At 32.1% G+C, this 21598-nt stretch overlaps 5 protein-coding genes across 7 annotated transcripts; 3 read left to right on the plus strand and 2 right to left on the minus strand.

Annotated features, from left to right (window-relative positions):
- The first annotated feature begins 9 nt into the window (after window positions 1-9).
- On the plus strand, window positions 10-10582 carry LOC128957606 (chromodomain-helicase-DNA-binding protein 1-like). Of its 2 annotated transcripts, none has more exons than XM_054303402.1 (7): window positions 10-234; window positions 1744-1776; window positions 1895-2599; window positions 3253-5801; window positions 5887-6037; window positions 6135-6285; window positions 8990-10582. In XM_054303402.1, the coding sequence occupies exons 1-7, from the start codon at window positions 194-196 to the stop codon at window positions 10499-10501; spliced, it is 5142 nt and encodes a 1713-aa protein (XP_054159377.1). In that variant the 5' UTR covers window positions 10-193; the 3' UTR covers window positions 10502-10582. The 2 variants fall into 2 exon arrangements, with proteins under 2 accessions (XP_054159377.1, XP_054159378.1); XM_054303403.1 differs by having other exon boundaries at window positions 178-234; window positions 1677-1776.
- A 1041-nt stretch (window positions 10583-11623) lies between these two features.
- LOC128957609 (protein polybromo-1-like) lies at window positions 11624-17644 on the plus strand. Of its 2 annotated transcripts, XM_054303406.1 has the most exons (12): window positions 11624-12261; window positions 12323-12421; window positions 12525-12914; window positions 13009-13172; window positions 13257-13692; window positions 13785-13870; window positions 13951-16041; window positions 16126-16221; window positions 16300-16409; window positions 16617-16781; window positions 17047-17137; window positions 17261-17644. In XM_054303406.1, the coding sequence occupies exons 1-12, from the start codon at window positions 11836-11838 to the stop codon at window positions 17490-17492; spliced, it is 4386 nt and encodes a 1461-aa protein (XP_054159381.1). In that variant the 5' UTR covers window positions 11624-11835; the 3' UTR covers window positions 17493-17644. The 2 variants fall into 2 exon arrangements, with proteins under 2 accessions (XP_054159381.1, XP_054159382.1); XM_054303407.1 differs by lacking the exon at window positions 16617-16781.
- Window positions 17645-17753: 109 nt separating this feature from the next.
- On the minus strand, window positions 17754-18428 carry LOC128957639 (transcription elongation factor 1 homolog). Its single transcript, XM_054303439.1, has 2 exons — window positions 18279-18428; window positions 17754-18198 (listed from the first exon to the last, which is right to left on the minus strand). The coding sequence occupies exon 2, from the start codon at window positions 18158-18160 to the stop codon at window positions 17909-17911; it is 252 nt and encodes an 83-aa protein (XP_054159414.1). The 5' UTR covers window positions 18161-18198; window positions 18279-18428; the 3' UTR covers window positions 17754-17908.
- Window positions 18429-18808: 380 nt separating this feature from the next.
- On the plus strand, window positions 18809-19942 carry LOC128957635 (uncharacterized protein C15orf61 homolog). The gene is made up of 3 exons (XM_054303436.1): window positions 18809-18852; window positions 19326-19683; window positions 19815-19942. The coding sequence occupies exons 2-3, from the start codon at window positions 19326-19328 to the stop codon at window positions 19940-19942; spliced, it is 486 nt and encodes a 161-aa protein (XP_054159411.1). The 5' UTR covers window positions 18809-18852.
- Window positions 19943-19984: 42 nt separating this feature from the next.
- Window positions 19985-21589, minus strand: LOC128957632 (calcium and integrin-binding family member 3-like). Its single transcript, XM_054303433.1, has 6 exons — window positions 21539-21589; window positions 21291-21325; window positions 20671-20788; window positions 20438-20585; window positions 20135-20330; window positions 19985-20014 (listed from the first exon to the last, which is right to left on the minus strand). Exons 1-6 carry the CDS (start codon window positions 21587-21589, stop codon window positions 19993-19995), a joined length of 570 nt encoding a protein of 189 aa, XP_054159408.1. The 3' UTR covers window positions 19985-19992.
- Between the last annotated feature and the right edge of the window lie 9 nt (window positions 21590-21598).

Below are 21598 nucleotides of genomic sequence, written 5' to 3' on the forward strand. Positions count from 1 at the left end.
ATTAAAGTCAAGGACTGTTTAGAGCCCAATGGCGTAACACTCGCGAGTAATGGGACTCATCTGTCACTGAAATTGATCCCAAAAAAAGAAGAAATAAAAGACATGTTTGTGTTATGCCATTGTCCGCAACAATGTCAGCATAGATATCATACAACAACAACAACAACAACAACAACAAGTGTTGTCCGTATTTATGATACATGAAGTCTATTACCATTTACTTGTATTTGACAGGTATTTGTTGTATTAATTGAATACTAATATAATATTTAGATTTTATTATTTGTCGCAACAATTATAATGAAATTATTTTTGAAAATTTTTGTTACAACACATTTAAAATTGATATATATATATATATATATATAAGATATATAAACTGTTAATTAAAATCATGAAAATAGACCTACCACAATTTAGCATTTATTTTTTAGCTAGCTTATAAGATTATAATCTGGGTTTTTAAAAACAATTATCACATATGATATATACGATTACTATTTATTACCTAGTTTATCTATAATTATGATTAAATTATATTTTATCCTAGATAAATCTATTGTAATATATTTGACTATTTTTCAAATTTTTATAACAACTCTATACTTTATCCCATCCATAAAACTATTGCTATTTTATATACTGTCAGTAAATGTTTGCATAAATAAAAAGTTACAGTTTTGTCATTAAAAATATTAGTTTTGATATTTTTGATCATTTAATACATAAATTATAAAAATTGTGTATTTTATTAAAAAAATTTTAGTTTTATTATTTAAATAAAAACTTATTAACTAAACAATACAACTCTGATAGAAATTATATTTTCATTATTATTATTATCAAATCTAACACAAAAATGTGATAATATTTCTATTTTTCTCTCAATAATAATCATTTTTATTATAATACTGTATCTGTTATCAAAAAAAAATCAAAAAGTTTTTAATGTAAATGTAATACAGTATTAATTATTATAAAAAAGCCGTCCATTTGTGTCTAAAAGTAAAAATCATTGATACATATGGTATGGCATTTAAATGCTCTCAGTCTCTCTCTCTCTCTTTAAAACAAAAACGCCATAATTTTTACATACCCTTAACCCCCCCATAACCTCACATCCCTGTGCGCGTATCTCACAGTTTCACACACTGTATTATATAAGCCTATGTCACACACCATACTTGTGCTTAAAGTTTTAGCGTATTTTGTGTGCAGTTATGTATGCTATTGAACAGTGGGGGTAATACCTCTACATCACACTCATACACACTATGCTTATATAGTCAGTAATGGCAGTAATACCAGTGCGACTCACACACGCACCGTCACATTATACACTATATTCCCGTTAATATAGCAAATCATAATTTTTATAAAAAAATTAATATACGATAAGTGATTAACAAATTTTCAAATTTAATTTAATTAAAAATTTATATATATTTTTATTGATATATATAATTATAATTATCATCCGATTAAGTGATTTAAAATTAATTTAAAACAAGTTACAAAACATTTAGCTTATATAACTTGATGTTACTATATCTAAGTTATACTGTATGTATGTATAGGGCTTCTCATAGTTACTGAAAAAAAAGTCGACAAATAGTGAAACAGTCTTTTGTGTGCATTAAATGTAATCGTGTTTCCCATTTGACTGACATTTTTAGGTCTCAACTAAAACACTAAATAATAATAATTATTATTAAAAAGCCTTTTAAATGAATGCTGTTTTAGGGCAATGAAGTCATCAAATGAGTTGAACGAAAGGTTAGTTATGTTTTAGTTTAGTTGGCGTACAGTTAGTCAGTGGACATACCTATGCGTATGCCATAACCTATGCTAAACAAAATATAGTCTAATATAAGAGTCATTTCAATCTCGACAGTTCCGGTGAATCGGAAGACACTGAAGAAGGAACCAGCGATGATAAAAGCAGTTCCGATAATAATAGTAAACCGGATGACAATAAGTCTTCATCTGACTCTTCGTCCTCGTCTTCTTCTTCTACTGAACAAGAAGAAGAAGAGGAACAGAGCAGTGATGACGATAAGGCATCAAACAAACGCAGAGCACCTCAACAGAGGCAAACCAGATCAAGAACTGGTGGCCGACAATGCAATAATGGAAAGAATAAGAAAGTGGTGGCCAGTTCTTCATCAGATAGCGAAAGTGATTGGGAAAACAATAGCAAACAAAGTAAGTCAAAAGGAAAGACAAGAGGACGACAACAGCAAAAGGTTTCATATAAGGAACACAGCGATCACACAGACTCTGATGATCTCATCGAAGTCGATAATACCAACTTAGAGGTGGAAGAAGATACCGGTGAGACCATTGAACGTATACTCGATCACCGTATGGGCAAAAAGGGTGCCTCAGGCGCTGCGACCACACCCTATCAGATCGAAATCGATGGCGATCCCAATGATCCGGATGCTGTCGAAAAGGAACCACAGTTTCTGATTAAATGGAAAGGATGGTCACATTTGCACAATACCTGGGAATCAGAAGAATCTCTTAAGGAGGTTAAAGCCAAAGGCATTAAAAAAGTAGAGAATTATCTGAAACGAGAAGACGAACTGAAAATATGGTAAGTCTTTTCAGTTGTTGTTGTTATTGTTGAACCACGTGTTGAATGTTTATATGTCATTGCATTCATATTTGCCGCCAATTCTACTGTTAATCATGTCTTTGATTTAAATCAATTGGTCTTAATTAGTGTAAAATATGGTGACCTTAAATGGCATCAAAAATATAAGAGATTCAATTGAAAAGTGTATAACTATAGTAAACAAATCCCCGGTATATCCTATGACAATATCTGTCTGTGACAGTTGATTAGCCATCTCTGCAATGGCCGCGGATATTAACCGCCAATTTAACCATCAATTGAATTAACTGAATGCGTGTCCTCTAATATGTAGCTAAAATTGAAAACAATGACCAAAATTGTTGATATATAACAAAAATAACAACAGATAGTTAACTTCTAGACTATGATAATCATCTGATTTGATCAATCAATGGTTACTTCTTGGATATATAATTAATACGCAATTAACCCCAAATTCAAGATGGCTTACCATATGTCACAAAATGGCGGATTGTTTTATAGGATTAGGTGTTTAGTGGTAATTGTAGGCAAAGTGATTGCGTATATTAAGACATGAATTAAATGATAATTGTAATGACAATTAATGATAATAATTAAAAAAAAAATGGTTACCATTATTATTATTAAAGGCGTGAAACCACTGCCAATCCCGAAGACATCGACTATTTCGACTGTCAAGAGGAGATGGCCACACAATTACGACATCTTCATCTGAATATCGAACGAATTATTGCCAGTCAACAGCAGAAGAATAGCGGTTCCGAACAGCCCGAGTATCTGTGTAAATGGGAAGGTCTGCCCTATATTGAGTGTACGTGGGAAGACGGTTCCCTAATCGACAAGAAGTTTTCCCATCATATCGACGAATTCAATCGGCGGCAAAAGTCTCAACGAATACCGACCAAAACGTGTCGTGTACTCAAACAGCGGCCAAAGTTTGTCAGCCTAAAAGCCCAACCCGACTATATTGGTGGCCCTAATCAGCTCGAGCTTCGGGACTATCAATTGGATGGATTGAATTGGTTGGCCCATTCCTGGTCGAAACAAAACGGTGTGATATTAGCCGACGAAATGGGTTTGGGAAAGACAATCCAAACTATCAGTTTCCTGACCTATCTGTTCAATCAGCACAGTCTGTACGGACCATTTCTATTAGTAATACCATTGTCGACAATGGCTTCGTGGCAGAAAGAGTTTGAACAGTGGGCACCCGAACTCAATGTTGTTGTTTATTTGGGTGACGTTGGCAGCCGTAATATGATCCGTTCGTACGAATGGTGTCATCCGGGAAACAAACGACTCAAATTCAATGTACTATTGACCACATATGAGATTCTATTAAAAGACAAGAGCTTTCTGGGAGCAGTCAGTTGGGCTGTTCTCGGCGTAGATGAAGCTCATCGGCTCAAGAATGATGACTCACTTTTATATAAAACATTGTTTGAATTTGACACAAATCATCGGTTACTTATAACTGGTACACCATTACAAAACTCTTTGCGCGAATTGTGGGCATTACTTCATTTTATTAATCACGAAAAATTTGATTCGTGGGCCAACTTCGAAGCCGAACACAAAGACAGCGATAACAAAGGCTATTCAAAATTACATAAACAATTAGAACTGTTTCTACTAAGACGTGTTAAAAAAGATGTCGAAAAGTCATTGCCGGCCAAAGTCGAGCAAATACTTCGAGTCGAGATGACATCCATTCAAAAACAATACTATAAATGGATTTTAACGAAAAACTACAGAGCGTTGACCAAAGGCCTCAAAGGCAGTCTTAGCGGTTTTGCCAATATTATGATGGAATTGAAGAAGTGTTGCAATCACGCAAGTCTTGTCCGACCAGTCGATGATTTGACTCATTTGGAACCATTGCAGCGATTAATTCGCGGTTCCGGTAAACTCTTACTACTCGACAAACTGTTGTGCAGACTTCGTGAAACTGGTCATCGAGTGTTAATATTTTCACAAATGGTCCGAATGTTAGACATTTTAGGTGAATATCTATCATACAGAAGGTTTCCATATCAACGACTCGATGGATCCATTAGAGGAGAGATTCGTAAACAAGCATTGGATCACTTCAATGCCGACGGATCTCCTGATTTTTGTTTTTTACTGTCCACTCGTGCCGGAGGCCTCGGCATTAATTTGGCCACTGCCGATACTGTGATTATATTTGATTCCGATTGGAATCCGCAAAATGATCTTCAAGCCCAGGCCAGGGCTCACCGAATTGGCCAAAAAAATCAGGTGAATATCTATAGGTTAGTGACAAAAGGCAGTGTCGAAGAAGATATTATTGAGCGGGCGAAGAGAAAAATGGTTTTAGACCATCTGGTCATACAGAGAATGGACACTACGGGTAGAACAGTATTGTCGAAGGGAGCAGATTCGCGATCTAATTCAACGCCGTTTAATAAGGAAGAGTTGACAGCTATTATTAAATTCGGTGCCGAAGATCTTTTCAAAGATAATGAAGAAGATGGCGATGATCTTCAATGTGATATCGACGAGATTTTGCGCAGAGCCGAGACTCGCGAAGAGACTGATGAAGGCCCGCATACGGTGGGCAACGAACTGTTGTCGGCCTTCAAAATGGCCAGTTTTAACTTCAACGAAGACGACGACGTCAGTGCATTGAGTTCGCACTCTCCTCGTGTCGACGCAAACAACGATACGACTAACAGGGATAAGGATTGGGATGATATTATACCTGAAGCCGATCGCCTGAAAATCGAAGAAGAGGAGCGACAAAAGGAAAATCTTGAAATGTTTTTACCGCCAAGAAATCGTAACAAAGCTCAACAACCCGGACAACATTCGGATAGCGGTGAAGAGTACGATCCCAACAGATTGAAAGATAAAGATGATGGAAGTGATGACTCGGATAACGACGGTAAACCTAAAAGCAGACGCGGCCGACCAAAGGCTGGATCTAAGGATTCGATGCAAGGTTTTACCGAAGTAGAGCTTCGGAAGTTTATTAAGAGTTTCAAGAAATTTTCAAAACCTATGTTGAGATTGGAATCGATAGCCATCGACGCCGAACTCCAAGAGAAGCCAATGGCTGATCTCAAGCGAATTGCAGAGATATTACAAACGGGTTGTGAGAATGCAGTCAAAGAGCACAACGAAAAGCTGATCAATGAGAAGGACAACGAAGAGAATCGTATGTTTATATAAATTGTTTTTTTTAATCAATAGATTTGTATTTTTGAATTGTTTTCAATAATATTTATTTATTTATATATCAGAGGCTGTAGTGATCGTCAGCAAGAAGAACAACAGAGGACCTAACTTTAGGTTAGGAGCTGTGACTGTATTTCCGAAGAATATCCTTTCGTGTCAGAAGGAGTTGGAACCGTTGGACATACTGTTGCCGCCGACTCTCGAGGAGAAGAAAAGGTTTGTTTATATAATTGTTTTTTTTAACAAATTTAATACACAGAAAACTGTGATACATATATTAAATTGTTGTCAATTATATACTGTATATAATTAGATGGCTATTACAAGGAAAAGTGAAGGCTGCGCACTGGGATGTCTTATGGGATATTGAAGACGACTCGCGACTGTTAGCCGGCGTTCATGAGTATGGGTTCGGCAGTTGGGAAGCCATCAAAATGGATCCGTCCTATGGTTTAGCAGATAAAGTGAGTCAATTGAATCTATTATTGTTTTTGTTTGTTTGTTATAAAATATATTTGTTGTTAATTCTGTGCTAATGTTATGTTTTTAAATAGAAATTTATTTATTTATTTTTCAAATTTTATTTTGATATACAAAACTATTGGAATATTTTTTTTAAAAAACTTTTATTTATTTTTTATTATTAACTTTTTATATTGCATTTCAAGTGTTGCCTTCAATAACGATTCAATAAGTTATATATAATTAAATTAATAATAAATTTATATAGTATTAAAGCAATTATTAAATAAATAATTATTATTTATTCATCTAATTATTATTATTATTATTATCAAAATATTAATTAACAAATTATTTACATATAAAGTATATTATATTATATAATGTATAGTTAATGCTATATATAATCTAAATGTTAATTATTATTATTATTGCCAAAAAAATAACAATATTGTAATAATAGCCGTGAATGACATGACATCCTAATTGTGATATTGATGTCAATTATATAACAAAACAATTGCTTTCTTTTCTCTTATAGAAAGTAATAATTGACTTTAAAAAGTATCGGTTGTTGTGTTGATTGAGGCGCCAGAACTGGTTTAATACAGTCGTGTTAATAACTATGGGTACATATGTGTAAGGCATCTATTGTAACGTTATTTATTTTCAATATTTGAATCCAATTCATTTAATTGTAATTATTTTTTAATTATTTATTTTTTAAATATATATTTAAATAAATTTTAATTATTTAAAATCAAATTATATATTTTTTCAATATTTAAGTGCATAAGCTTACTTAATTGTCTATATATATATATATATTTACTTAAGTAAATATAAATATATTAAAATAAAATTTTAGAATTTTATTTTAACATTAAATTTAATTTATTTAAATACCTAAACTTAATTTTATTGTTTAACATAAATGTAAATTGGAATTTTTAAAAATTATATTATAAGTAATTTAAAATTATCAATAAAACGTTTATTTTTATGCAAATAAAATTAAATTAAACAGAATACTTGCAATAAATATTTTGCATACCTTTTAGAGCAAACTTAAATCCTATTAATGGATAATATAGTAATACGTTAACTTAAATGTAAACAAAATTATATTGATAGCTAAGTTAACGTATTACTATATTATCCATTAATATGATAACAGATGGCTACTCATAAATAACATATTTGACCGCTTTTTATATGTATATATACTTATGTTTTTGTATTATAATAATCAGTAACAATCAGTTATTCAATATTATACGACATTCTGTACGTTAAACATTTAGTAAATTTCAATAAATGTTTATTAATGTTATTAACGTACATTGTCGTAATTGTCGTTAATTGTTGGCCAATTACACGACGGGCTAATAATATAGTTTTTATAAAGGAATTATATTAACATTCTCTCCTAACTGTTATAACAGACTTACTATCAATAGACTAAATGCGTTTATAGTTCTCAATAAATACGTATTTCTATGGATTAAATCACTCATTTGCTGACTTTCAGAGTTAACATTAGACAACAAATAAAATGTTATATCATTCAATTATCTAATAATATTTGAAAGTCAGCAATTGAGTCATACGATCATATTCTGTAGTTAAGTGAATGCTTTTAAAAACAACTACAAATTGTGTCAGTAATCGATCCATAATTGGTTGTAAACTACTTAATCGATTCCATCAGATACTTAATAAATAAATTTTATCTGTGAAAATGCATTACTTTCCCTAAATTAGTTGAAAGAATTAATAAACGTCTAAATAGTTGTTACAATCATTCAAAGATCACATTAATTATCATATTTTATACATAATTTTTCTACCGCTGGTTAATGCCTACTATTTATGCGTATTACGCGATAATTAAAGTGTTATTAAATAACGTATTTTAAGTTTTAGTTAATGATTAATATAGTTATAAACTATAATAAATTAATGAGTATTTACTGTTTATTTATTAAAATTACGCATAGAATTGGATAATTATATTTTATAGATTGTATATATTATATTAATCAAGTAAATCAATTGTAATAATTTAATTTTTATAACAATTTATTACGAAATGGTTTGTTGAAAAATTATAAGTATCTAAATTTACATATTAGAGCATAGAATACGACAATCCAATAACGTTTTATTAGTGTGAATGATATTACACGTAATACAAGCGTTTTTAAATAACTTATTTGTAAAAATCAACGTAATTTATTAATTGGAATTAATATATTTTACAGAATAATCAATTAAACTAAATTAATATTAATACTTATATTTTTATAATTATTTAATTACATTTAATTAATAAATTTTATTTAAAATTACCTAAAATTTAAACAATTTACAATTTTTGAATTTAATAATTCTATCGTTATTGATTGCAATATCTTGATAATTGCAAAAATATAGTAAACGTTTTTTATGTTATTGAAAATGCATTCTAATATAATGGTTACTTAGTTTTTACGCTTATTGTATATATAATATGCACGATATATATATATATAATATATAATTTGATTTATTAGTAAATATTACAAACACTTATTTTTTATAAAAATATTTTGCACTTAAATATTGTTTTTATAATTTGATATTAGTTTCTATGAATACTATTAATAATAATTTTAATTATTATATTAACGCAAATCATATGTATATATATATATCTGTCTTCAGATTTTGTCCGACGGTAACCAAACGCCGCAATCAAAACAATTGCAGACAAGAGTCGAGTATTTACTGAAGTTTATGCAAAAGCTGTTAATAGCTCAGCGACTGCAAGACGAGGCACAGAAACCACGACTGAAGAAGCAAACAAAAGCCAAAATCGATGGCAAAACTAAAGGTTCGATTGATTCCAAAGGAGGTAACGATTCCAAGAGTAGTAAGAAACACAACAAATCCGATAAAAAGACAAAATCGGATAAAAAGAGTAATAAAGAACATAAAAAAGATAAGAAAGAAAAGAAAAAGAAAAAACGCGATTCAGATGGCAAAGGAAGCGGCGGAGGAGGTCTGTCGTCGGTGTTGAGCGAAATTACCGACGATTTAGAACCGAAGATATTCGAAGAATGCAAGGAAAAGATGAGACCCGTAAAGAAATCGCTGAAAGCATTAGATAAACCAGATCTTAGTCTAACGAAATCCCAACAGAAGACAAATGAAAGTCAATTGTTGTCAGCAATTGGCGCCCGAATTGATGAGTGTTTGCGTGAGTTAGCGTCCGATTCAACCAAAGCTCGCGAATGGCGTAACTATTTGTGGACTTTTGTGTCGAAATTTACTGAATATCCGCCAAAGAAATTGTATAAACTTTACAAACGATTAAATAAAGACAAACAAAAGGATTCGGACGGCGGCGGTACTGCCGGTGGCGGACACAGTTCACGACGTGACAGACACGACAAACATTTCAATAGTAAATCATCGCTGAATAGTAGTCCACACAACACGACTAGTAGTGGTGGTTATCCGCCTATAAAACGAGAATCTTCTGCTGATTATATGATGTCCAATAAGATGATAAAACGTGAAGACTATGCGTCATACGATTTGAAAGCTTCCAACAATATGTATGGAAGTAGTGGTAGCGGTGGCGGCGGCGGCGCAAACACTCAAAACTATCGGAACCATTCGTGGAATAATAAACACGACACGAATACGTCACGTCCGATGCCTTATGATCGAAGACCACCGCCCGATCACTACTCGAAGCCGAAATATAGTGACCAGACTGACCGTAAACCATATAATAATAATTACTCTAACGATCGCTGGTATTCAACACAACAAAATTCATCGCAAGGTCTCCAGCATTCGAGTTCATACGGTGGTAGCAGTAGTAGTCATTCGCATACACTTCCGCCGGTTATGGGCGCCAGTCGTAGTCATCAACAACAACAACCATATGAACAACAGTACGAACATCACAACTACTCTCACAGTAAAGTAATTGTTCCCATCAATCAACCTAACAGTCAATATCAGTCATCGTCATTGTCGTCTTCATCAAACAACTCATCCAACTATTTGGGATCATATTCTAACAGTCCTCGAGATAGTCAGCCATCCGGTTATCAACGAAATCAGATTAACGATAGCCATAATAATAATAATAATAATACTAATAATAATAGCCGCAGAAGTTTTGGTCACAATAGCGACGGAAAGACATCATTGAATCGATGACTAGAAAACAACTCTCAATAATGAATAATAATAATTATTTTAATAATAGTAATAATAATGAGACTCTAATTATTTGATAACTAATTTTATAGGTTTTTAATTATTCAACAAAAAAAACTGTGAATTTGATTTTTTTCGGGGAACAAATTGACTTTACAAATGAATGTATAATAATATTATTATTATATGATATATATATATATATTTATCTGTTAGTTATATTATTGCCATTTTGTATATATATATATTTGCAAATAATAAAACAAAAACGATAAAAAAATAAGTAAATTAACATTAAAAATGAAGAGAGAATTATTTTTATCTGTGATCTAATCAAACCATTAATATTGTAATTTAATATTAATTAAAGAAAAACAATAATTGTATAAATTTTTATCATATTTATTCACATCATTTCTCAAAATGAATCGTTTAATTTATTTATCATTGTTTTTATAAAATTAAATAAAGATTTTTTATATTAAAAAATTATATATTGCGTGGGTGTGTGTTTTGATTATTGTTATTTATTTGAACAGGGAGGTTTGGGAGGTCTGGATAATAGTACCGACACCTACTGTATGGCTATAAATATTTTTTTTAAACAATAAATTTGTTGTTTGCCTGATATCTAGCGGTAAAACCAATTTGTATTTGTAAGTATCGTTTAGGGTATATGTCTCACAACTAATTGATGACTTAATAAATAATTATATACTTTTAGGACCAATAGATAAAAAATAGTTAATTATAATAATAGAAAATAATTTTTAATTTAAATAATTCAAATTAATAATAACTTTAAATAATTCGCATACAATTAGATACATTAGATTAATTAGATATATATTTACTTTTAAAAAATTATCATGATCAATTGTACAATAATATCTGTTACATAAATAAAAAATAAATTATATTTAAAAGTTTAATAATAAAAGTATTTTTATTAACATTTTATTTATTAAATTAAATAACTATAATATTTAATATGAAATTAATGTTAATTATCACAATTTAAATTATTTTATTATTTTTTTTATAATATAAAACTATTGGCAAAAAACTTATAGTCAACTCATTTGTGTAGTCACTCCCCAACTACTTTGTAACGTCATATGTGAACGACTCGTATGTATTGTCATATTATGTATTAATAACAATACAGTACTGTATTATTGTTTGCATTATTATTATTATTACTGTTATTATTGTGTTTAGTATTTAGCGGTTAATTAAATCAAATATTAACAGTAAAATCAATTGATTAGTTGGTCACTAAAACAAACAAACAAACAATTGTGGCCACAGTTTAGTCCGGTTTCTTACGATTGATGTCAAAGCGTAAGAAATCTTCGATCGATGAGTTAGCCGCCGGCGACGGAAACGGTCGCAGCGGTGATGTCCGTAGCGAACGAATTCGGGCCAAACGTATGCTCTCGGGTGGACTAATGTCGGCAGCGGTAGCGGCACTCAAGTACGAAACCGACTCGGATATGGACGCCAGCGTCCAGAGTACCAATACCAGCAATTACGGCGATGAAACTACCAACGACGATGTGACCACTTTTTCCGATCCGGAAGACGCCGAAAACAATCCGCAGTGGCAGCTGTTTGAAGCCATTTGTAATCACTCGACGCCAGCGGGAACCGCACTATCGGATCCGTTCATGAGGTTACCGTCGCGACGGTTCTATCCGGACTACTATCAGGAGATCAAACGTCCCATGTCTTTGGCCAAAATCAGAGCCAAAATTAAGGTTTGTTTGTCTGGATTTAATTTTATTTTCCCGAAAATCATATGTGACCTGTGATTGACAGACCGGTGCCTACAACAATGTGACCAATTTGGTAGAGGACTTGAGTTTGACGTTTGAAAATGCCATGAAATACAACAGACCCGACAGCAAGATATTCAAGGTTTGAATCCGTGAACAGGGAGAGAGAGAGAGAGGCGATGTCATTGACATTGTTTTTGTTACTAATTTCTTTTGTTTTTAAAATATATCCATTGAAACGATAGGACGCCATGAAGTTGAAGAAAGTACTTCAAGTGAAAGCACAAGAGATACTGAACATCACTATTAAGGACACGCTATCCGATGACAGTGACAGCGACGACGACAATAGTAAAAGCGGTTTCGGTGTCAAACGGCTGAAGAAACAGTCGTCGAATCCGTTGACACACGAACTGAAGAAAGCCAGGCGTTCGCAGATGGATATCGATGCTCAGCTCAAGAAGCGTATGAAAGCACTCTATAAAGCACTTTGCGATTATAACGACGATAGCGGACGTTCACTAATCCAGATGTTTATGGAAAAGCCGTCGAAAAAGATTTATCCCGACTATTATGAAGTGATTACTAATCCGATTGATATGAAAACTATTGAATCAAATATCAAATGGGAAAGAGTGAGTAGTTTTTGTTTAGTGAAGGAATTATTGTTATTTTATTAAAATTGATTTTTAATATAATATTATATATAAAATGATAATTTTTTATTAGTATCCCAATGAAGAAGTGTTGATAAACGACTTTAAGTTAATGTTTAGTAATTGTAAACAATATAATGAAGACAATTCACAGATATATAAGGATAGTGTAACACTCGAGAGCCTATTGATGGATAAGCTCAGAGAATTGGGACCATTTGAGCCGAAATCTAAAAAGTTTGTTAATATAGTTTATATTTGTTTTCTTAAGATTATTATTTAAATTATTGAATCACTAATTGAATTCAAATTATTAATTAGGACTAAAGATAAGGCATCGATCAATCTTATCAAACAAAAGCTGATAACTCTATACAATACTGTCAAAGATTATAACGATGCAAAAGGACGTCAATTGTCGACACTATTTATGAAACTTCCGTTAAAGACAGAAATGCCAGAGTATTATGAAATAATCAAAAAACCAGTCGGTTTAGAGAAAATTGGTGTCCGATTGAAAAATAATATCTACGAAACACTTGAAGATCTGCTATCGGATATTATATTGATGTTAGACAATGCCTGTAAATATAATGAACCCGACTCTCAGATATACAAAGACGCCCTAACACTACAACAAGTGGCTCTTCAGACTAAAATTGATTTGACCGAAGATAACGGTACCGGTATTCCCGATGTTAAAGCTATTATCCAAGAGTTGTTGACAAATCTGTTTATTTCTGTCTATAATCATCAGGTATTGTCTTAAATGAAAGAAAAGTGAAACAAAATACTTTTTATTTAGAAAATAATATAAAAGATGTTATAATTGTTTTTTTTTGTGATCAGGACGAAGAGGGACGTTGTTATAGTGACTCTATTATTGAATTATCAGAAACTGATCAGAAAACTACTGATTTATCATTTACTGAAAGGTTAGTTCAAATTATTAATAATCAAATATTTGATCGGAAATAATAATTATCGGCTATTATTTTTACGGTATATTACACAGTTTACCATCGCTTAATTTGGATACAATTAAACGAAATCTGGATAAAGGAAAATATCGGCGATTGGATCGCTTCCAGAAAGACATGTTCGAAGTGTTCGAAAGGGCTCGTCGTGTCAGTCGAACTGATTCGCAGGCATTCGAAGATTCGGTGGAATTGCAAACGTATTTCATTTATCTGCGAAACGAACTGTGCAGACACGGCAAGACACTGGAATCGTTGGCACTGAAGTACTCGGCCGAGACATTGTTCGCCGATGTGGACGCACTCAAACAGGAAAAGATACGAACAGAGCAAACACTGGACGATTCGAAAGAGTCGGAAAAAGAGTTGGAAGAAAGTATACTCTCTGTTCTGCCAACGGATGGTGACAGTAGTGTCGAAAATGAGATGACTGTCAAAGATATGGCCATAAAAGTCGGTGATTTTGTGTACATTGAACCGCGCGAAAAGAATCTCGAACCGCATATTATTTATATTGAAAAATTCAATAAAGACGAAAACGGCGAGCACTGGATCTATGGCCGCTGGTTCTTCAGGCCGTACGAAACGTTTCATATTGCGTCGAAAAAGTTTCTCGAAAAAGAGGTCTTCAAAAGCGATAGTTTTAATAGTACGCCATTGAGTCAAGTGGTGGGTAAATGTTGTGTAATGTTTGTAAAGGATTACTTCAGATGCAAACCACAGGAATTTGACGATAAAGATATCTATGTCTGCGAATCGCGTTATTTTACGCGCACTAAGACGTTCAAGAAGATCAAGGTATGGCCATTCTTGCAGAACTTAATGATGACGCCCAGAGAGACACCGTTGCCAATGATTAGAGTGCCGTCGGTTTTCAAAGATCAGACCGATAAAATCAAAATCGAAGTCGAAGAGGAACCCGAAGAAGTAGGTGCTGTCAAAGTGTTGGACATTGATCGGCCAAATGTCTTGTGCGATCTACCGGAAGGTGCCTCGGCTGACGATGGCTATACTTATTACGAACAGTTTACCATACCGTCGGGAACCTATAAATTAGGTGACTGTAGTTATGTCCGAACCGATACCGGGCGTAACCTAATCTGTCGTATCGACCGAATATGGGTCGACAAGGAAGGCAACGCCTACTTTCACGGGCCGTGGTTTGTCCAGCAGCCAGAACTGCCACCACTGATATTCAAATCATTTTACGAACAAGAAGTCTTTCTGAGTTCGATTGAGGACACGAATCCATTGTTGAGTATCTGCGAGCGTTGCGCTGTTGTTGAGTACAAAGATTTTATTGCTCGCCGACCGACAGAAATACCGGAAAAAGATATCTATGTCTGTGAGTCGCGATATCTCGAACACGAGAAAAAGTTTCAGAAACTGATTAAAGGATTGCCAACATTTGCTGGCAATCGTCCCGGTGTAGCTGAAGACGAGATTTATTACTTTAGAAAGCCGTTAGTTTTGCAAAAGACCACCGAAAACGGAGCGCCAGTGTCGCCGGCAGTATCGCGAAAGTCGTTGCCAGTTGACAACTTGACGGCTACTATTGAACGAGTTTCGGCCGATACCGAAGGCGAAGAGACTAACGACACGACTATCACAACAATTGTCGAGCCAACAGTTCCGACACCCGGTCCGACTGTCATTAGAAAACGATTACCCAAACGTCTTGTAACCGGTTATATAGTGTTTGCCAGCGAAGTAAGAAAATCTGTGGTTCAGGCCAACCCTGAATGTTCGTTCGGTGACGTTAGTCGTATCATTGGAACCGAATGGAAGAATTTGCCGTTACCTCAAAAGGCCGAATACGAACAGAAGGCTCAACGACAAAATGAGGAAACGGCCAGAGAGGTAGCCGCTGCCAATGCTGCAGCCGCTTTGGCCAATGATATGCCAAACTCGCCGGCATCGACACCGTCTGGTATCGAGAATGCTGTCTACGAGTGTCGATGGGAAAGCAAATGCGACTTTCAGTTTGAAGAGTCGTCCGATCTTCTCGAACATCTTATATCGGAACCTAATGGACACGTCTGGCAATCGTTCGGTGCCAACAAAGATAAAGAAGGAATGGAATTTCAATGTCTTTTCCAAGGATGCGGTCGTGTGAAGAAAGGCATGCCGTAAGTTGTCTATCAATAACCGCATCAAATTGTATATTTAAAAAAAACTCATTTCATATTCATCTATATTTCTTATATTTTCAGACCATTTCCCAATTTTCAGCGACTCATTCGTCACTGTAAAGAGATTCACGTAACCAAACAAACGCCGAAATCGATTGCACCCGAAAACCGAAACAAGTGAGACAGACATCCCATTACTTAACCGAATTTTTTTTAGACCGATAATCTCTATGATATTAATAATTTGTTTGATAGAAATTGCATACAAAGTCGCAAATCTATGGCCGCAAATCAATTGGTCAACAATCAGGTGTCCGCAACTAACAACATAACAATAGTACCGCAAACTGCACCGCAACTCAATAGTATGTTTTGAATTATATTAAACAATAATTTTGAAATTTATTTATTACCGGTAAAAAAAGACTATCAATTAATTTTCATGTAATATCAAATTTATAAAATAATTAATTTCAATTAACACTATTAACTTTATTAGCCATTTATTGTTTTGCATGCGATTTTCATATTTTTTTATTATTTTATTTGGTTTTTTCAATTTGTTTTTGTAGTTAACCATAACATACTTCAATCGCAATCACATCCCTGTCCCTCAATTAGTATAGTTGATAGTAATTCAACAACAATTAGTTCAATGCACCCGACACTATCGCAAGCCATTGGTGGCCTACAACAAGCAAATATGCCTTTGTTAAGCCCATTTTGGGTACCGGGAGGTAAGTACGGTAATTAACCTAAACCTAACCACAACACATTTGTGTGGCGCATATACTGTTGTATCTCAATCTATTGGTGTGGCATATCTTCGTGCGATTTAAATACTAAAAGGCTTTAATGTTAGGGGTTTTAATTTCCCGGTCTTTCTGTGTTTTTTTTTCTTTACTATTTGCTTTGTGTTGTCATAATTTTTTTAAAAATTAATTAAATCTATAATTATCATATAATTAGCGACTAATTTTATGTTAATTTAATTAATTATAGGTACCGGAGTTCAAGTGAAACCTATTGAACCAGTATTTGTGGGAACGCCTCCCCGGGCTAATCGTTTACTACATACGCACACATACATGAAGTTTGTGTTATTTATTTTTTAAAAAAAAAAGATTAAATCATAATTTATTTAAATAATATTTAAACTATCTTTAAATTGATTGTATGTTTGTTTTTATTATTTTTGTTGTTTTAAAAAATTTAGATATATTGAAAAATTGAGTGCTGAAGGCAAAGAGGGTCGCCATATAAGCAATTGGGAGACACAGTTGAATGCATCGCCCGAAACTATACCCCAACAGGACATCAACCGATTGCCCACTCATTGGTTGGCCAACGGTGCCGGCAATCACGGCAATGTTGTCAATGCGCTGTGGGCTCTGAGAAACTTTATGTTTAAGGACGCATTGAATCTAAACGTCACTAATAATAACTGATTATTTTTTCCTCTCTCTCTCTCTCTCTCTCTCTCTCTCTCTCTCATACCCTTCAATATCGATGCGAAATGACATTTCATTTTTTTCAATCTATCAATCAAATCACTCATTTAAATAATTAATCTTAATTTATAAAAAAAAAAATTATTTTGGACGCATGTTTTTAATCACACAATTTTGTGATGAAAAAAAACAATTTTATTATTATTTTAAAAACACAAATTTTTTTTTGAAAATAAAGTTTTCCAACTATTTAATTGAATTATATAATTGAATGAAATGGAAGTAATAATAATAATAATAATTTAAAAAAAATTATCAGAAATAACATTAAATTTTTTTTTAGTGATCTCTCTATCACTCACTCACTCTATCTCTCGCTTCGGTTATAATCTCGGCATTCACTGGCCGTCCGTTTACTGGTTGGCCGACTCGCAGGCGTCGATCCATTCGGAATAGACATCGATGGGTTCGGACAGGTAGTTGATGGTCGCCTGAAACTCTTCGAGACAAATACGACACCAAATGCGGCCCGAATTGCGGGTTCTGTCCATTTTTACTTCGCACGATTTTTCGTGATTACAAAACGGACAGTTAAACTGTATGTCCAACGGTTGGGTCGGTTTTTTCGACGACACGGGCTTTCGTTTACTCTTACGTTTGGCCATTGTTTGCGCGCGCGGTTTGTTGATCACTAACCTGACGGCTGTTTTTTTTTTTGGACAAAGACATGACAAATGAATGCAATTTTTTAGATTTCGGTTATTAGATGCGGACAATACCTACCAAACTGTTATAATTAAGACAACAATTAATATAATGACGGATCAAATCCCGAAGTGATTGTAATGTAAAGTAAATATTGTTTATTGCAATCAAACAGTCATTCAGTCAACACAAACACAAACACAACAAATAATAACAATAACTCAATACAACAGCAGTTATGGTGACCTAATAATTATAAAATAAAAACTTTTATCCGACACTATTAACTATTGATAATAATAATAATAATAATAATAGTGTATTAAAACACTAGTAAATTATTGTCAAACTAACAGTTAAATAGTAAATGAAAATTATTATGTTTTTAATTTTAATAATTTATTTTTTTTAAAAACTGATCTAGGCAAAGTTCTAATAGTAGTAGTAATAATTATTATTAGATTGTTTTCAAATAAAAATATAAAGTTTTGATATATATTATTTGGTAATCCTATTTAACATTATATGGGTGCGCGTTATTAGAGTATATATGGTTACTATAGCGACATCTATGTGTTGTTAAGCAAAGCGATGACAACATTAGTGTATATAAAAATATAAGTAAATAATATCATCGATTGAATGACAAATTGTAAGCGAATTTATTGCTATTTGTATTAATTAAATTGTAAATCAATTGTCAATCTATACTATAGAAACAATACATCGATTTTTTTGACAAAAAATAAAACTAAGTTTTAAACCAAATGTTTCGTAAACTTGATTATAGGTTTTAAATAAAAATGTTTGATATGTCAAAACAGATGCCTTAAATCTCTCTCTCTCTCTCTCTCTCTCTCTCTCTCTCTCTCTCTCTCTCTCTCTCACTTAAAATTAAAATATTTAAAATTTAAATTTTAAATTTTAAAACTTATCTTTTTTTATTAAAAACTAATTTATTAATAACAAAATAATTATCCCTCAGGTAATTAAAAAATAATAATAATTTATATAAAAAATTTTAGCGCTTTAGTTAAGTTAACTTTAGTTTTTGATAAAGTTTTAGTTTTAAAATATTTAATTTGACATAAAAAGTAAATCATAATTTGAATAAACAAAAAACAGATGAGTTGTGAACTAATCCAAAGATATGGACCATTCACTCGTCTCAGTCGTTATTTGAACTCAAAGAAGAATAAGACGATAAAGACATTAAAGACAGAGAAGCCGTTGGCATCGCAAGTGTTGACCACTTATTTGGAAACTAGAAAACCATTTTGGAGCTCATATTTTGTTAGATACCGTTCCGTAGTCAACGATCAGTTCGGTTATTCGCATTTCAATTGGTCGGTCGGTTCAGACAACTATCATATACTGCGAATCGGTTGCTATCCGTTCATCAAATATCACTGCAGTCGACGGCCAGTCGAAGATCTGACTGTTGAAGACAAACTGTTTACATGTCTTAAAGCGCTTAATTTGGGTACACTTTCTTTGAGTTTAATTAATAAGAAATATTTTTATTTTTTTGGTGATATTTATAACAATTTTAAAAATCATATATTTATATTCAAAGTATAATTATTATTATTATTATTAATATTATATTATTAGGTATACCGTCGCTAATGTATGGAACGGCAGCGAGATTTCTGGCCAAAGTGTCCGAAACGGTCGATACCGACAGCGGTAATGTAGTCATCTATTTCTACGAGAAAGAGGATCCCAGTGCCAGATATTGATAGTTATTATGATATTATTATTATTTTTTAATTATTATTGTTGTCTTCCATTATATTCTCATATGAAATGTACTGATATTTTACGGACAAAAAAAAGATTTATATATAAAAAATTAAATATTTCGTTAGTCATATCAATAAAATATTACATTTTAAAAATAAATTTGATTTTTACCGTAAATATATATATACCTCAAGAACTCCGGCGCTCGAGTGATAACGTGTTGGAACTCCATATAAGATACTCTACGGTCGTCGTCATTGTCGGCCTCTTCGAGCACTTTCTCGCATATTATGGACACTTCTTCGTGAGTCAACTCATTTCTTACCAATTCTGTTACCGTTTGCTGCAAGTCTTGTACACTAATAATGCCGTCGTCGTCATAGTCTTCAACCGAACAACAATAAAAATCAATCAATTAATTAATAAATTTTTTATATAATTAATTAATTAAAGAAAACATTAGTTTATTAAATAAATGATTTAATAATTACCATATATTTTGAAGGCATAGAAAGCTTTGACATCTCTGGTCGCCTGTTCACTGAATACCGATAACATGTCGAGGAAGTCATCAAATGTCATATTTCCGCTGCCGTCGTGTGAAAACACTTTACATATGCGTGTCTTAAATGGATTTTCCTATAATATTATGACAATATATATTTCATATTTATTTTTGTCATAAAAAATATTTATTTTTTTAATCACATATTCAATCAATTACTTTCAATTCCGGCAATTTCTCGATCTTCTCGATGGGAACCGCTATAGTATGAGACTCATCGCAGGTCATCACTTGCGGCACTCTTTTGGGATCTAATTCACGAAATCTTTGAAATACTCTAATAATACAAAAAAAAATATTAGAAAATTATAAATATATAGCATATAATAGCTATTAATTTTTATATTCCTAAATAGACAGTTTCTAAAAAAACATTCAGCAATTTTGACAACTTGGTGATCCCCAGAAACCATAATATGATTTAAAAAAAATGTTTTACTATTATTTTGATTATTACAGGTAATATTGAATTTTATTGAATTATTAATAGGATTTGAGGCGTCGCCTAAAATTGACTTATGAATAAAAAACGCCCAAACATTTTCATATATTATTATTATTTTTGGGGTTAATTTTTTTTATATATTTATTATAAATTATATTCAATTGTTTTATTATTTATATAAGTGTCAATATATATATTGCGTCCAATATTAGTAATAATTTATATCAATTAATATAACATAGTAATCGCCTGATGTTTATTGTCGATAATATTGTATTTTTATTTTAATTAATTATTTTTAATATTTACTATAAATTAAAACACAGAAACTTACGTTAAAATCTCTTTTCTGGTAAAATAAGTGCAATCCTATTGGATATTTATAAAAAAATTAATTTAATTAAATTACAAAATAATTTAGTTATTTAATTATTTACGACAATTAATTTAGTAAGTATAACTAAACTACATAAAATAATTAATAATCTAATAAATATAATTTTTTAAACTGAAAGCAGGTATTATTTGACAAAATGAGATAATTATTTTTTTTAAAAATTAATTAATATATATATGAATTACTTGATAATTTTCAAGTTGTTGGTCAGTAAAAGTGGTCACTTTATTACCCATTTTAATAAT

Source organism: Oppia nitens, unplaced genomic scaffold, assembly GCF_028296485.1.
Source record: "Oppia nitens isolate AA-2021 unplaced genomic scaffold, nextdenovo-longstitch-racon4-pilon3 scaffold3_pilon_pilon_pilon, whole genome shotgun sequence".
Classification (NCBI taxonomy): domain Eukaryota; kingdom Metazoa; phylum Arthropoda; class Arachnida; order Sarcoptiformes; family Oppiidae; genus Oppia; species Oppia nitens.

Bases quoted from the DNA above. Each gene is read 5' to 3' on its own strand.
- LOC128957609 (XM_054303406.1), top strand. From the start codon at position 11,836: ATGTCAAAGCGTAAGAAATCTTCGATCGATGAGTTAGCCGCCGGCGAC. The intron at 13,693-13,784 runs GTATTGTCTTAA...TTTTGTGATCAG, and splicing joins TTTCTGTCTATAATCATCAG to GACGAAGAGGGACGTTGTTA. The intron at 16,410-16,616 runs GTATGTTTTGAA...TTGTTTTTGTAG, and splicing joins AACTGCACCGCAACTCAATA to TTAACCATAACATACTTCAA.
- LOC128957606 (XM_054303402.1), top strand. From the start codon at position 194: ATGATACATGAAGTCTATTACCATTTACTTGTATTTGACAG. The intron at 235-1,743 runs GTATTTGTTGTA...ATGCTGTTTTAG, and splicing joins CATTTACTTGTATTTGACAG to GGCAATGAAGTCATCAAATG. The intron at 1,777-1,894 runs GTTAGTTATGTT...CAATCTCGACAG, and splicing joins TCAAATGAGTTGAACGAAAG to TTCCGGTGAATCGGAAGACA.
- LOC128957635 (XM_054303436.1), top strand. From the start codon at position 19,326: ATGAGTTGTGAACTAATCCAAAGATATGGACCATTCACTCGTCTCAGT. The intron at 19,684-19,814 runs GTACACTTTCTT...TTATATTATTAG, and splicing joins TCTTAAAGCGCTTAATTTGG to GTATACCGTCGCTAATGTAT.
- LOC128957639 (XM_054303439.1), bottom strand. From the start codon at position 18,160: ATGGCCAAACGTAAGAGTAAACGAAAGCCCGTGTCGTCGAAAAAACCG.
- LOC128957632 (XM_054303433.1), bottom strand. From the start codon at position 21,589: ATGGGTAATAAAGTGACCACTTTTACTGACCAACAACTTGAAAATTAT. The intron at 21,326-21,538 runs GTAATTCATATA...AATATCCAATAG, and splicing joins AACAACTTGAAAATTATCAA to GATTGCACTTATTTTACCAG. The intron at 20,331-20,437 runs GTAATTATTAAA...GTTCGGTTGAAG, and splicing joins CTATGCCTTCAAAATATATG to ACTATGACGACGACGGCATT.